The following is a 12284-nucleotide window of genomic DNA, read 5'->3' as shown; positions in this document are numbered from 1 at the left end:
CGGGCGCGGGATCACCGGCAGGTTAACCGTGCCGTTGAAACGCTTATCCTTTTGCGGATCATAGTTCTTCAAGCCGATTTGGAGTTCAACCGTCTCGACGAACTTGCGCGGCTTCTCCTTGGACTTCTCCAAGATGAAGCTCACGCCTTCCTTGAGGGTATCGGTGTTGAGCTTGCTGCGATCGTGAAAAACCCAAGCGAGGGCGATTTATCGTCAGTGAACACGCGTCGAGGCGTATTTTTCGCGCGTCGTCGTCTCGTGAACGCGCTCGCGCGCCCCCGTCGGCGTCCAATTCATCATCCACCGCGCGCTAGGGCTTCGTGCGCGATCATCCATCGCGCGCGACCACCGTACGCGACGCCTCTGAGCGCACGGCGACGTCATCGGGACGTCACGCGTAATCGCAATCGCGTCGTCCGTCGCGCGCGCACCTCATCTGTGTTCAAGCGACGCGTCGCGAAGAGGCCGAGCGCGCGGGCGCGTCGGCGGAGAGGTCGCGTTGACGACGCCTACACCCTGATTGAACACCCGCGTGTACGGTCGTCGCCCGACCGCGCCCCCACGGCGTCGCTCGCGAGACGTCGGGCGCGGACGCGAGGGATGTCGCGCGCGACGCCGGGCGCGCGCGCGTCCACCCCTGGACGTCGCGTCGAGCGCGAGGCGAGGCGTCGGCGCGGTGCGGTGTCGACGCGCGTCGCGCGTGGCCGAACGACCGCGAAGACGTTCGAGACGACTTCATCGCGCGCGACGCGGGGCGTTCGAGGAGACGCGGTGACGATGGCGTCGACGATGGACGACGGGGAGGCGCGTCGAGGGGGAGAGGCGACGACGAGCGCGTCGAGTGGGCTTCCGGTGCGCGTGTTGGTCGAGGCGGCGATGCTCGCGGCGATGACGGGTCTGTCGTTTCACATATCGTCCCTGTTTCGCTTCGACGCGTACTTTGGGGCGTTGTTTCCATTACCAGTCGTCATCGCGTGCGCGCGGTGGGGGAGCGCGGCGGCGAGAAGGACGCTCGTCGTGGCGACGCTGGCGCGACCGAAGACGACGATGTCGAGTAACGAGTTGGCGCCGAGGCGGTTGGCGCCGTGCACGCTCGCGCACGCCCTGAGCGCGTTATGGAGCTCGGGGGCGAGTTGGTGGGTCACCGTGCCCGCGAGTGCGCTCACACGGACGTTTGGGATCGTGTGCTCGCTGTCAGTTTCGTCGCTGCTGTATCGAGAAAACGTGATGAAGCTCTTAGTGACGCAGATGTACGCCCTGCTGGATCAGTTCGCCGCCAATGTTGGAGCAACGTTCGCACCGGACATCACCTGGGTCTGGGCCACAGCCATGGTTCTCATACTCGTCAACTCACTCAGCTACACGTTGATTTTGCACATGGTGTACACCATCGTGCTCAACGCGGTGACGCGACGGAACTTTGCAAACGCCCCGGCCAAGGTGTGCCGCGCCCTCGGCGTCCCGTTCTGACACCATCATTGTCCGCTGTAGTCAATGGCGTCGTCGTTCGAACGTCGCCGCCGAAGCGCTCGTCTCGCGCGGCGGCGCTTTGTTAGTTCACGTCACACCTTTGCTTTCGTCACCTTTTCGCTCCCCCGCGGAGACCGCATCCGGAACATCGCGACGCGCTTCCCCGTTCCGATGCCGCGCGCGACACCCCAACGCATGCAGCGACCGCGCGTGAACGTCGCGCGTCGCGCGTCGCGTCCGTCGGCGTCGAACGCCGCGCACAGAGCGTCGACGATGACTCGAGCGAGCGTCAAAGTCACATTCCTTCCGAGCGACGGCTCGAGCGCGATCGAGCGCGAGATCACCGCGAACGAGGTCCTTCGCACGTGTGCGCTCGAGGCAAAGGCACCGTTGTACTCCGGATGGGACTCGATGATGAACTGCGGTGGGTTGGGGAACTGCGCGACGTGCGCGGTGGACGTCAAGAGGGGCGGCGAGTTGCTGAGCGAGGAGACGGACGCGGAGAAGAGAAAGCGCAAGGCTGGGAAATTGCAGGACACGTGGCGATTGGCGTGTCAATGCGTTGTGAAGTGCGACGAGGCGGCGGCGGGGACCGAGATCGAGGTGGTGACGCGGCCGAAGAAGTAAAGCGCGTCGACTTTGTAACCGACCCAGTCGTACGACGCCACAATGTCGCGCGCGTTCCTAATAGCCTGGCTCGCCTCCGCGTGCGCGATCGCGGTGCACGTTTTTGGCACCGTCGTCGATCGCGATGGATCGAGCGCGGCGCCGATCGCATCTGCTCGGTGCGCCGCCTGCGCGTCAGTGGCGCTGGAGACGTGGAGGTTCGCGCGCGACCCGTTCTTTCGCGCAGAGGTGCGATTCGATTCTACGACGATTCGCGAGACGATGTCCTTCGAGCGCGCGAGAGACTGACGCTCGTACGCACGCAGATCGCTGACGAGGAAGCACTGAGTGAGCACGCGTTGAAGCGCGCGTGCGGGACGGAGCGTCTGCGGCGACTAGAGCGCAGACACACCGCGATCGGTTCGGCGTATTACGTCCTCGGAGACGTTCCGAGCGGTGATAGGGGTGATATCGACGCCGCGCTCGCGACGGCGTGTCGTCGGTTGCGAAGAAAACCGGAGGTCGCGCGGCGCGCGACGCGCGCGGAAGCCAGAGACGAGCTGGACGCCGTGAATCTCGCGTGCGCGAGCGCCGAGTTCGGTTGCCCGCGCGGGATCGATCCGGAACGTCCGCCCGCGTTGGATATTCGCGAGCTCGCGACGAGTCCGCGGGCGTTGATGCGGGCAGCGCCGTATTTCATCGTCGCCGTCGCCGCGCCGTTTCTGCTCTTACCATCCATCTTCCCTCCGACGCCGCCAGAGCCGGCGACGGCGACCGCGCCGAAATCCTGACCGAACCCGCGCCCTAGCGCCCACAAACCCTTACATGCATAGTTCACCAGCCATCGCTCGCGATGTCCCACCCTGACCAATCCCATCGTCGTCCGCGTCGTCGTCCGCTCGCCTCGGCTTCCGCGCGCGCTCCAAGCGGTTGGAGCGCGTCCCGCACACACCCACTCGCGTCGTCCATCGCGACGCGCGCGTTCGAGCGCGCGCGCGTCCATCGCGTGACCACGCACGCCGAGCGCACCGCCGCTCGAGCGCATCACCGCGCGCGCGCGATCGAGAGAAGCAAAGCCACTTTTTCGCGAGCGGCGGCGTCCGCTCCATCGATTTCCGATGCCGCTCGTCTCGCTCTCCGTCGCGACATCGCTCGGGACGTCGTTGATCGTGGAGATCGACCCCGAGCTCGGCGTCGCGGGGGCGAAGAGGGCGATCGAGGACGCGCACGTGACGGCGCACTCGGGCGCGCGCGTGGACGTCGGCGCGTTGCACGGATACGGCGCGTTCGCGGGCGGCGTCGGACTGTGGTACCCGGTGGACGACGCGGCGCTTCGAAGGGGGCGATTCGAGTGCGTCATGGCGCAAGTTCGAGCGCGTGACGGTGGGGGCTCGAGCGAGGACGACGATGGGTTCGGGGCTATGGTGACTCCAGAGGCGCTGCGGGCGAGGAACAAGGCGGCGCTCGCGTCATCGCCGTTGGTGTCGCCGACGGCGGCAACGACGGCCGTGCAGCCGATGGCTGTGGGACGCTCGCCGTTGGGGTTCATCGGGACGCCGGTCGATCTCGGGCGACGGTTGAGCGCGTCGGAGCACGCGACGGTGGCGGCTGCGACGGAGGCGGAGACGCCGGTTCCGTTCTCTAAGGAAAAGCGCTCGGGGAAGAGAGAGAGGGAAGTGTGAGGATTTGGATACGGCGTATAGGCTCTTGATGAAGCTCGACGGACCGGAAGAGTGCGGGGCTGGCGCGCCGGCGTACAGCGCGCTCATGTTGGGATATGCCAGGCAAGGACGCCTCATCGAGGCTTTGGGGTTACTGGAGCAATGGGAGCGGGGACGGGGACCGAAGGATGCGAAATTCGGCGTCGGCAAGCGCGGGAACATCATCTTACGCGGATCATGGAGATGGTCCAAGGAGGACGTCCCCAAGTTCCCAAAACGCGATGAGATGGGCACGAGGTGGTACCCGAGACGGGCGGCGACTACCCGGATGCTCTTCGCCGCTCTCGACGCGTGTGCAACGTGTGGCGATGTGCGACGAACGCGTAGGTTCATGAAGCGCATCATGAAGTGGGAAGGGCGCGTTCAAAACGCCACAAACTTTAACGAGGATGAGTATCTGTGGAATGCGCTCATCAAGGCAACCGCTCGCGGGAAAGACCCCTTGTCGTGCCTGAACGTCCTTACCGAGATGAACAAAGCAGGAGTGCTACCAACCAAGGTTACGTACAACATCATCATTTCCGCGTGCGCCAAGGGTGGTCGACCGGATTGGTGCCGCGCGCTGCTGCAGAAGATGTACATCCTCAAGGATAAGAACTGCCGTCCAGACGCAGTGTCGTACACGACGACTCTGGTCGCTGAGACGGCGGCGGCGCAAGGCGTCGTTGATGCGGGTGCGGAGTTCGCAGGCGGTGTCGAGGTGGTTAAATCGTTGTGGAACAACTTTATAAAGAAGAATGTGAAGCAAGACGGCGTCGTCATCGGAGCATTTGTGAACGCCTTCGTGGCCAACAGCGACATTGAGAATGCCCTGCATGCTTTAGATCACGGCTACGCGGCGAACATGTACATCAGTCCCAGCGTATACTTTACTGCCATGCGCTTTTTGGCGTCCAAGGGTGATGAAGACGGCGTGAAGAGATTAGGCAACAAGCTGCGCGCGAAGAACGCGAGCGGCGAGATCGCCGCAGAAATAGACATGTTCGAAGCCGAGGCGTGCGCCGCGGCCGGCAACGTCGAAGGAGCGCGCGCAGCAATTTTCCGCGTGCAGAATGGTAACGAGGCCGCGGCGGCGAAGGTGTTCCGCGATCGTTCTTCGGGTGTTCTCGTAGCTTTGTTCGTCCAAGAGGTGCTCGAATGCGACGTCGGCGAAAACGTGAGCGAGCGCGCGCAAGCCACTGAGTCATTCGACGAAGACGACGAGGAAGAGTACGACGATCTCACGATGTTGGATAGCGAGACTATTCTGAATCACAATGGCTCACTGTGTCGATGGGAAAAACCGGACGTGTGGTCGGTCACGCAGGCGCTCGATTTGCTCGACGGCGCGTGGTCGTACGACGAATTTGATGAGCAAGGTATCGGGGAGTCTCCGGCGCCTCCGCCGCGGGGTGGTTGGGCCCAAGCCGTGCAATCGCACGCTGTGGAGCCTTTGCTGTTCAAGAACGGCGTTTCTCCGTCGGAACCGATCGAAACGGTGGTTCCAGAGATTGCACTTTGCATGCGTCGGGGCGACATCGTGCGTCGAAGCGACTCTGTCTCGGACGCCATCCAATCTCTCGGCGCCAACTTCAACGCCGTCGTGATCGATGACGATACGGGCATTCCAGTCGGTACTTTCCGCCGCGCGGACGCCGACGTCGGACCCGGGATTACGGTCGGCCAAGTCATGAGCGCCGGACCCGAGCGTCTGTTCCGAGACGACACCACCGTCGCCGACGTCGCCATGCTCTGCGTCCGCGACTCCGCCGCTCTCGTCGCCATCGTCGACGAAGAGGGTCGCATCGTTGGCACGCTCCGCCAGGACGACATCCTAATCCCCGCTCGAGAGGAATCCGCTTCGCCGCGCTAGAAAAAACATCCTACAGCTTTAATACACGGCGCGCACATTCGCGCACACGTCTGCGGGCACCCCATCTCAATCGCTCGACCCATTCGCCCGCAATCGTTCGCACTCCTTCAACAATTCACCGTATCGCTCCTCCTGCCACGCGATCTGTCGCCGCGCCACCGCCATCGCCGTCTCCACCCCTCGCGTCTTCTCCAGCAGCGCCTTTTCCAATTTAAACACATCCTTCTCGCTCTCTCGCAACCGTCTCGCGTACATCTCCCTCGCGCTCTCCGCCGCGATCAGCGCCTCTTGCGCCTTCAACCGCTCGCGTTCCCGCTCGACCGCGCGCGCGCGCTCGCCCTCGAGCTCTCTCTGCAGGCGTTCGATCCGCGCCTCGTCCGATTGAAACCCAACCCACGGCCCCGTCTCGCCGAACGCCCGCGTCGAGCGCCCGCGCGGTCGTCCCCGAGACCTCCACCGAGGCGTCGCCGCGGGCGCGGTCCGCCACGCCCCCGCGCGCGCGCTCGGCATGGCGAAATGTGCCGACAAGATGTCGACGAGACGCCCATCGCGTCACTTCATCGCGTCACCCGCACCGCCGCGCGCGTGTGCGAGCGCGCGCGCTCGGGTGGATGTCCGCGACGCCCCTGCGCGCGGCGCTCGACCGCGAACCGGCGTGGGAATCGTTCCTGCGCGGACGTTTGCTCCGCGAAGAGGATGTGGCGCGATTGACGAAGATCGCGGACGTCGCGCGGGCGCTGGACGTCGACGGCCACGGCGCGGGCGTCGATCGAGACGAGAGACGATCGCGAGAGGCGCGAGGGACGATGCGGGCGACGATGCGGCATCACGGGGGGGCGGTGTGCGAGACCCTGTTGGGGGCGCTGGGGAACGTGGGGGCGACGGAGGCGACGGAGCACGTGCTTGCGCTGGTGGACGTCGTCGTGCACTCGAGAACGTGGGACGTCGAGGGTGAGCGGAGTGGGGGGGGGGAGGTGAATGGGGCGGCGTTGTTGGCGACGTACGATGGGCGACGCGAGGACGCGGATGGGAACGGGACGCTGGCGGCGGTGGACGGAACGGCGGACGCGGATGCGTTTTACGCCATGTCGAGGACGCTGTCGAGACCGGACAGCGCGAACTCGCGGTTCATTAAGGAGACGAGCGCGCGAGTTTTGGCGAAGCTCATCGAGGCGCGACCGCGAACTGGGGTCGAGGCGGAGAGCAAGGCGGAGAGCGCGAGACGCGCGGCGCGAGTCGTCGTCTCTTGGGCGTCGAAGGAGTTACGGTCGTGGACGGAGAGCGGCGACGACGGCGTTGTTCCCGCGGTGGCCTGTGCGCTCGCGGGATCTTTAGAGATACCCGAGTCGCGGGTGTTTGCCGCGACGGAGGGTATCGTGGGGCTGCTCACTCCTGTTCTGCGGGCAAACGACCGGTTTAGCGTGCAGACCATGTACGAGGTGGCGCTCTGCTTTTGGCTGATGAGTTTCACGAAAGAGGGTCGTAAGGACATGTGCGCGCGAGGAGCGAGCGCGGTGAAGGCTCTCATGGCGTGCGCGGGTGCGGCGAGCAAGGAGAAAGTCATTCGCATGTGCGTGCTGGCGCTGAAAAACGTCACCGATCGACAAGGAGCGCAGGGCGAGGCGGTGTTGGACAACTTCACCGCCGTGGACGAGCCGCTGCAGAAGTTGGTCAGAAATCTCTCACTCAAGGGTTTCGAGGACGAAGAGCTCTCGGTGACGCTCACGGAGCTCGATGAGGACTTGCTGCATCGTCGGAAAGAGGCGAGCAGCTGGGAGCGTTACAGGGACGAGGTCATGAGCGGGAGCTTGGAATGGAGCGCCGCGCACAGAGACGAAGGTTTTTGGCGCGAGTGTGCTACCAAACTCACGGACAACAACTGCCAAATTCTTCGCGTCTTGATCAAGCTCATCGATGGCAACGAGCCGATGGATTCCAAAACGCTCGCTGTCGCGTGTAACGACATCGGTGAATTCGCTGTGCACTACCCGGCTGGAAGATTCTTGGCGAACGATCTCGGGGGTAAAGAGCATACGATGCGTCTGATGAATCACGAGGATGACGAAGTGCGCAAGTACGCTCTGCAGTGCGTGCAAAAGCTCCTTGTTTCAAGTTGGCGCTCGCTGGGCAAAACAGCCGAAGCAAAGTAATGACACAACATTTAGACTAAAACATTCTTGTCACATGCCTCTACAAATTGCTACAACTCTATTCTCCATCGTCCTTCGTTTCTCGTGCGCGCTTGGTCCCCGAAGAGACGCCGAGCAGACGCTGACACTGCGCAAAATCGGCGTCGGTCAAAATTGGACTCTCGATGAGCGGCGTCACCCTGTGACGAGCGAACACCTCGAGCTGGGCTTTCGTGATCCGCTCAGCGCTCTCGACGCTACTAAGATATTCCTCGCTCAAGTACACGCCCGCCCATGGGCGAAACTTCATACGAGCTAAGAGAGACTTTGTTGGCAGGAACACGCTGCCAAAAAGTTCCACTTCCGCACCCGCGTCACCCGCGATCGCCCTCGCGCTCTCGATCCCAGCCTCGAGCGCGTTCAAGTCACATCCTATCTGAAACCAAACCCCGCGAACCATGTTGCTCTTCAACTTCAACGCCAACCGCTCGCGCTCTCGAGCCAAATCCGCCGCGTCTGGAAAGTACGGATTAAACGCGACATCGAACGCAAAACTTCCGCGCTCTCGCTTCCACTCACGATCGCTCGACAGTCTACGAAGGATCTCCACGGTATCGCACACTCTCGAACCACTCCCCGACACCAATAACGCGCGATCTCCGCCTCGCGAAGCGACGCCCTTTGCGAAACTTTTCACTCTCCGCACCCGCGCCTCCGCGTTCCCGAGATAGTTATTCTTCATCGAGTAATGCGCGATCGCCCGCACCCGTCCTCGCAATTCTTCATCTTTCTCGATCGCGTCCAACCACGACAGGACGTCGTCCGTCTTCGCCTTGTTCGGCAGATTGACGTCGATCACGGACCCCTCGCTCTTGCTCAACAAAAATTTCAGACTCCTTCGTAACCCACTCTCATCCTTGAAGAACGCTTCGTATCGAGGTACCGAGACCGCGCCCATGGACGACGTCCACGCTCCGATCGCGTGCTTTCCCGTCCTCGATCGTCGTCGCGTCCGCGTCGCGCGTCGACGAGTGAGACATTCATTTCACTCACTCATCATTTTCTCTTCACGTCCTTCTCTTCAATTCACATGTCATTCCAGCGCCGTGTCGCCACGTCCCGGCGCGTCGCCGATGACGACCGACGCGAGCGTCGCGGACGATGGATCGAGCGCGATGGACGCGGGCGCGGCGAGCGATGTCACGTCGTCGTCGTCGTCGTCGTCCGTCCAGTGGCGATGCGTGTTGTCGCCAGGCGACCTACGAGCGGTGTCGTCGGCGCGCGTGCGGTTCACGTGCGCGGACGTGGGGGCGAGAACGTTGGTTTTGGGAGCGAACACGGGCTCGGCGTACGTGTTCGCGCGGACGCGGAGCGGGGACGGGAGAGATTCAGAGTCAAAGCCGCGATTCGCGTGCGTGGCGTCTCCGGAAACGGTCGGCGCGGTTGGGAGCGCGCGGACGCGGGTGGTGACGCAGAGCGTCGGAATGGTGAAGATTTCTCCTTGTGGAGCGATGTGTGCGCTCGGATTCGCGGATGGTTGCGTCAGGGTGATCGAGCTGGACGGCGGCGGCGGCGGGCGGAGGAGCGGGACGGGCGAGCTCGTGGCGAACCTCACGACGACGCACGAGGGGCGGAAAATTACCGCGATGGCGTGGTCGAGAGACTCGAGGCAGTTGTACGCTGGAAGTGATCGTGGGCGGACGTCGGTGCTGTCGTGCGCGGCGTTCGTGGATTGGTGCGAGGGCGGACGGGAAGGCTCGAGACCAGCAGTTACAAAGAAGACAGAGTACGTCGACGTCGGGAGCGCGGTGCACGACTTTGATGCATCAACGAGCGGACGTAACTTGGTAGTGAGTTCGCAATTGAGCGCACAACTCATTGTAGTTCAGGGTGACGACAGCGGTCGAGCGATGAACATAGGTAGCAAACAGCGGGAGGGCGCGTACGGCGGATGTTTTCACGATTACGCCAGCCTTAGCGTTGCGGATGAGGTAGAGGAAGAGGAGTTTGGGGAAGATGAAGACGACTCGTTCGCCGATGAACACGTCGTTCTAGCTCGTCCGGGCCGTAAACTGTGGATCGCGAAGGTTCGCGACGGCACGAAGCAAGGCGCGAGTGTGGAAATCATGGCGACAATCAAGCCTGAAGTCCCAGAGCTATCGTACGCTCCCGGATGGGACGGGAAGGACGAGTCGCCAGATGTTCTGAAGAGGATTTCTAAGAAGCTCGAGTTTGGGTTGCTGCATCGCCTCGGCCCGTGCATTCTCTCCACGACCGATCGCGCGGTGTCCATCATCGACATTGTCTCGCCGTCGATTTCCAAATGGTACCCTCTGAAAGAGCCTGGTAGTGAGCTCTTCAGCGCTGGTTTCATCGACACCTGCGTGTCCGAGCACCGCGCCTTCTTTTTGACGCCATCTGAGGGCGATGGAAGCTCAGTGTGGTGCCTGGAGTCGTTCAAAGATGCGGTGGCTCTCGCGAGAGAGATCGCGAAAGATTTTTCATCTACTAGCGAGATCATTCAAGCCTTGGAGGTGTGTCGAAAGACAATGTGTTTCGACAAAGACTTGTTCACGCGAGCAAACGATGCGGCGGATCTCTGCATCGATGAGGACGCTCGGTCGAGACTTGCTTTCCTCATACAGTGGGGCGATGACGTCGGAGCCAAGTTGAAACCACCTGCTAAGGTTGAGGACGCTCGAGAAGTAGCCAAAGAACAACTGGCGCCGTTGCCTGAACCGATTTCAAAACCATCGACGAGCGAAGGCAGGCGATTACCGCTCGGGAAAGATCGAACGACGAAAGAAAGTAGCGTTGTTACGATGGCTCCGCCGTCGAATGAGTTTCCGAAAGCGGAGAGCGATGGTATCTTCTTCTACAATCCTCGAGGCGTTTCGAAGTTGAAGAAGATGGATGACGCCGACGCAACGAAGAAATCAGCAAGGGTGGTGAAGAAACGGCAAGCAAACATTCTCGATGACATTGAAGAAAACGTTCCTACTGTCACGACGAAGCAGATAACGGAGACGAAATTTGTGCAAGCGAAAGATTACAGTACCGAGTGGCCGACCAACGACGCGGAATGGGTCCAGTGCGATGCGTACGACCTACAAAAGTGGCTAGAAGACGTTTCAGCCGCTAAGAAGATGCTTCTCGTGGAAGGTGAAGGATTCGAGCACTGGAGCTCGTATCGCGTGCCGATACTCACGGACTTGACAAATGTTCAACTCGAAGGTGGTGACGTTCGCGTGGATTACAGATTGGCGTTAAAAGCTCGCATCGAGCGAGCTGTCGCGTGCGCGAACGCCTTGAAAGATGCCCGAACAAGCCTGGATGCTGGACCTCTTGTGCTCTGCCTTCGTCGTTGGCGGCAAGAGCGCGTGTCGATGGTTAAGCTGTTCAACCGATTTGATAGTGGTGAGCACCAAGCCGTCACCGATCAGATCAAGACGCGCGTCGAGGAACTTCTCGTAGAATTGGAAAAGTCGCTCGATGCGACGTGCGATGAGCTTCAGCTGGACACCGACGTGATGAAGAGTGAGTCACCCGTGCTCATATCAAACCAATCGCCCGTCAAGGAATATCGCGTTGAGAGCTCGATCGAGGTCGAGACCGTGAAACGAGCACTGAACGACGCATCCATCGGTGACGTCGATAAGGCTTTGGAGTCTGAGTACACGGCGTGTCTTCGCCAGTGCGACAAGTCGGACGCACGGACGATTATCATGGAGGGCCTTCGTCAGGCGCTTTTGAACTTGGTTGAAGGTGGTCAGGACGTCGATATTGATCGCGTTGATGCGCGCTTGAATCTCATCGCGCGCATCGGCTCCTCGGCCTTGGGTCCCATAGACGTTGTGGGAGCACTCAGCGAAGCCACCGAGGACGCGGCTCTGACTCAAGCCATGTCGCCGATCGATGTCGCGGCAAACTTTAGCGCTGAGGCCGTGAGTCGAGTGCTCGCCAATGTGACGGCATTTTTGACGACAGAACACGTCAACGATCTCGATTTGCGTCGAGACGCTGCGGACCTTCTCAATCCCGTGCATCGGCATTTGTCGAATCCGCCAAACCGTGCTTTCGGTCGATTCCCTCAACTTCAAACCGTCCTTGACGCCGAACTGAGAGGAAATCTCGACGCCGTACCATTTGTAGAGTGCCATGTCGGCGAAAATGCACCCGAATGGCGTCTCAAAACCCCCCACGAGGTCCCCGTCGCGGCGTCCATCGAGGACGTCGGCGACTGGGGCGTCAAGATGGATCTCCGCCGATGCCCGTCGTGTCGCCAATCCCTCCTCCGCGATGACACGGGCGATCTCATCACATTTATGTGTTCCCATACCTTCCACGCGTGCTGTGTCGTCGACACGCTCGCGTGCCTCGAGTGCTGCGCCCTCTCCCGCGGCTTGTAACATTAACATTACCCACGCGTAGCGCGCGAAACACACCGGGGAGGCGAAGAGGCGTTTTGTAACGCTCGCACATACCAATGTTAACGCGAACGACGCC

The 12284-nt window shown here is 61.6% G+C and overlaps 9 protein-coding genes across 9 annotated transcripts; 6 read left to right on the top strand and 3 right to left on the bottom strand.

Annotated features, from left to right (window-relative positions):
* On the bottom strand, positions 1-436 carry OT_ostta05g04020 (Ribosomal protein L1, 2-layer alpha/beta-sandwich; the record flags this gene model as incomplete). The annotated part of the gene is made up of 2 exons (XM_022984340.1): positions 1-175; positions 432-436. Coding segments are annotated over 2 exons (180 nt in total), but the record flags the coding sequence as incomplete, so codon positions are not given.
* A 341-nt stretch (positions 437-777) lies between these two features.
* On the top strand, positions 778-1470 carry OT_ostta05g04010 (unnamed product; the record flags this gene model as incomplete). Its single annotated transcript, XM_003079454.2, has 1 exon — positions 778-1470. One exon carries the CDS (start codon positions 778-780, stop codon positions 1468-1470), a length of 693 nt encoding a protein of 230 aa, XP_003079502.2.
* Positions 1471-1641: 171 nt separating this feature from the next.
* OT_ostta05g04000 (2Fe-2S ferredoxin-type domain) lies at positions 1642-2097 on the top strand (the record flags this gene model as incomplete). The annotated part of the gene is made up of 1 exon (XM_022984339.1): positions 1642-2097. One exon carries the CDS (start codon positions 1642-1644, stop codon positions 2095-2097), a length of 456 nt encoding a protein of 151 aa, XP_022839080.1.
* Positions 2098-2139: 42 nt separating this feature from the next.
* Positions 2140-2867, top strand: OT_ostta05g03990 (unnamed product; the record flags this gene model as incomplete). Its single annotated transcript, XM_022984338.1, has 2 exons — positions 2140-2325; positions 2403-2867. The coding sequence occupies 2 exons, from the start codon at positions 2140-2142 to the stop codon at positions 2865-2867; spliced, it is 651 nt and encodes a 216-aa protein (XP_022839079.1).
* A 327-nt stretch (positions 2868-3194) lies between these two features.
* OT_ostta05g03980 (Pentatricopeptide repeat) lies at positions 3195-5649 on the top strand (the record flags this gene model as incomplete). The annotated part of the gene is made up of 2 exons (XM_022984337.1): positions 3195-3703; positions 3741-5649. 2 exons carry the CDS (start codon positions 3195-3197, stop codon positions 5647-5649), a joined length of 2418 nt encoding a protein of 805 aa, XP_022839078.1.
* Positions 5650-5715: 66 nt separating this feature from the next.
* Positions 5716-6159, bottom strand: OT_ostta05g03970 (unnamed product; the record flags this gene model as incomplete). Its single annotated transcript, XM_003079451.1, has 1 exon — positions 5716-6159. The coding sequence occupies one exon, from the start codon at positions 6157-6159 to the stop codon at positions 5716-5718; it is 444 nt and encodes a 147-aa protein (XP_003079499.1).
* Positions 6160-6260: 101 nt separating this feature from the next.
* On the top strand, positions 6261-7799 carry OT_ostta05g03960 (Armadillo-type fold; the record flags this gene model as incomplete). Its single annotated transcript, XM_003079450.2, has 1 exon — positions 6261-7799. One exon carries the CDS (start codon positions 6261-6263, stop codon positions 7797-7799), a length of 1539 nt encoding a protein of 512 aa, XP_003079498.2.
* A 58-nt stretch (positions 7800-7857) lies between these two features.
* On the bottom strand, positions 7858-8736 carry OT_ostta05g03950 (unnamed product; the record flags this gene model as incomplete). Its single annotated transcript, XM_022984335.1, has 1 exon — positions 7858-8736. One exon carries the CDS (start codon positions 8734-8736, stop codon positions 7858-7860), a length of 879 nt encoding a protein of 292 aa, XP_022839077.1.
* Positions 8737-8953: 217 nt separating this feature from the next.
* OT_ostta05g03940 (WD40/YVTN repeat-like-containing domain) lies at positions 8954-12187 on the top strand (the record flags this gene model as incomplete). Its single annotated transcript, XM_022984334.1, has 1 exon — positions 8954-12187. The coding sequence occupies one exon, from the start codon at positions 8954-8956 to the stop codon at positions 12185-12187; it is 3234 nt and encodes a 1077-aa protein (XP_022839076.1).
* Between the last annotated feature and the right edge of the window lie 97 nt (positions 12188-12284).

The sequence above is a fragment of the Ostreococcus tauri genome (genome assembly GCF_000214015.3).
Source record: "Ostreococcus tauri WGS project CAID00000000 data, contig chromosome 05, whole genome shotgun sequence".
Lineage (NCBI taxonomy): Eukaryota > Viridiplantae > Chlorophyta > Mamiellophyceae > Mamiellales > Bathycoccaceae > Ostreococcus > Ostreococcus tauri.
Note: the sequence above shows the minus strand (reverse complement) of the source record. Positions and strands in the feature narration are given on the sequence as shown.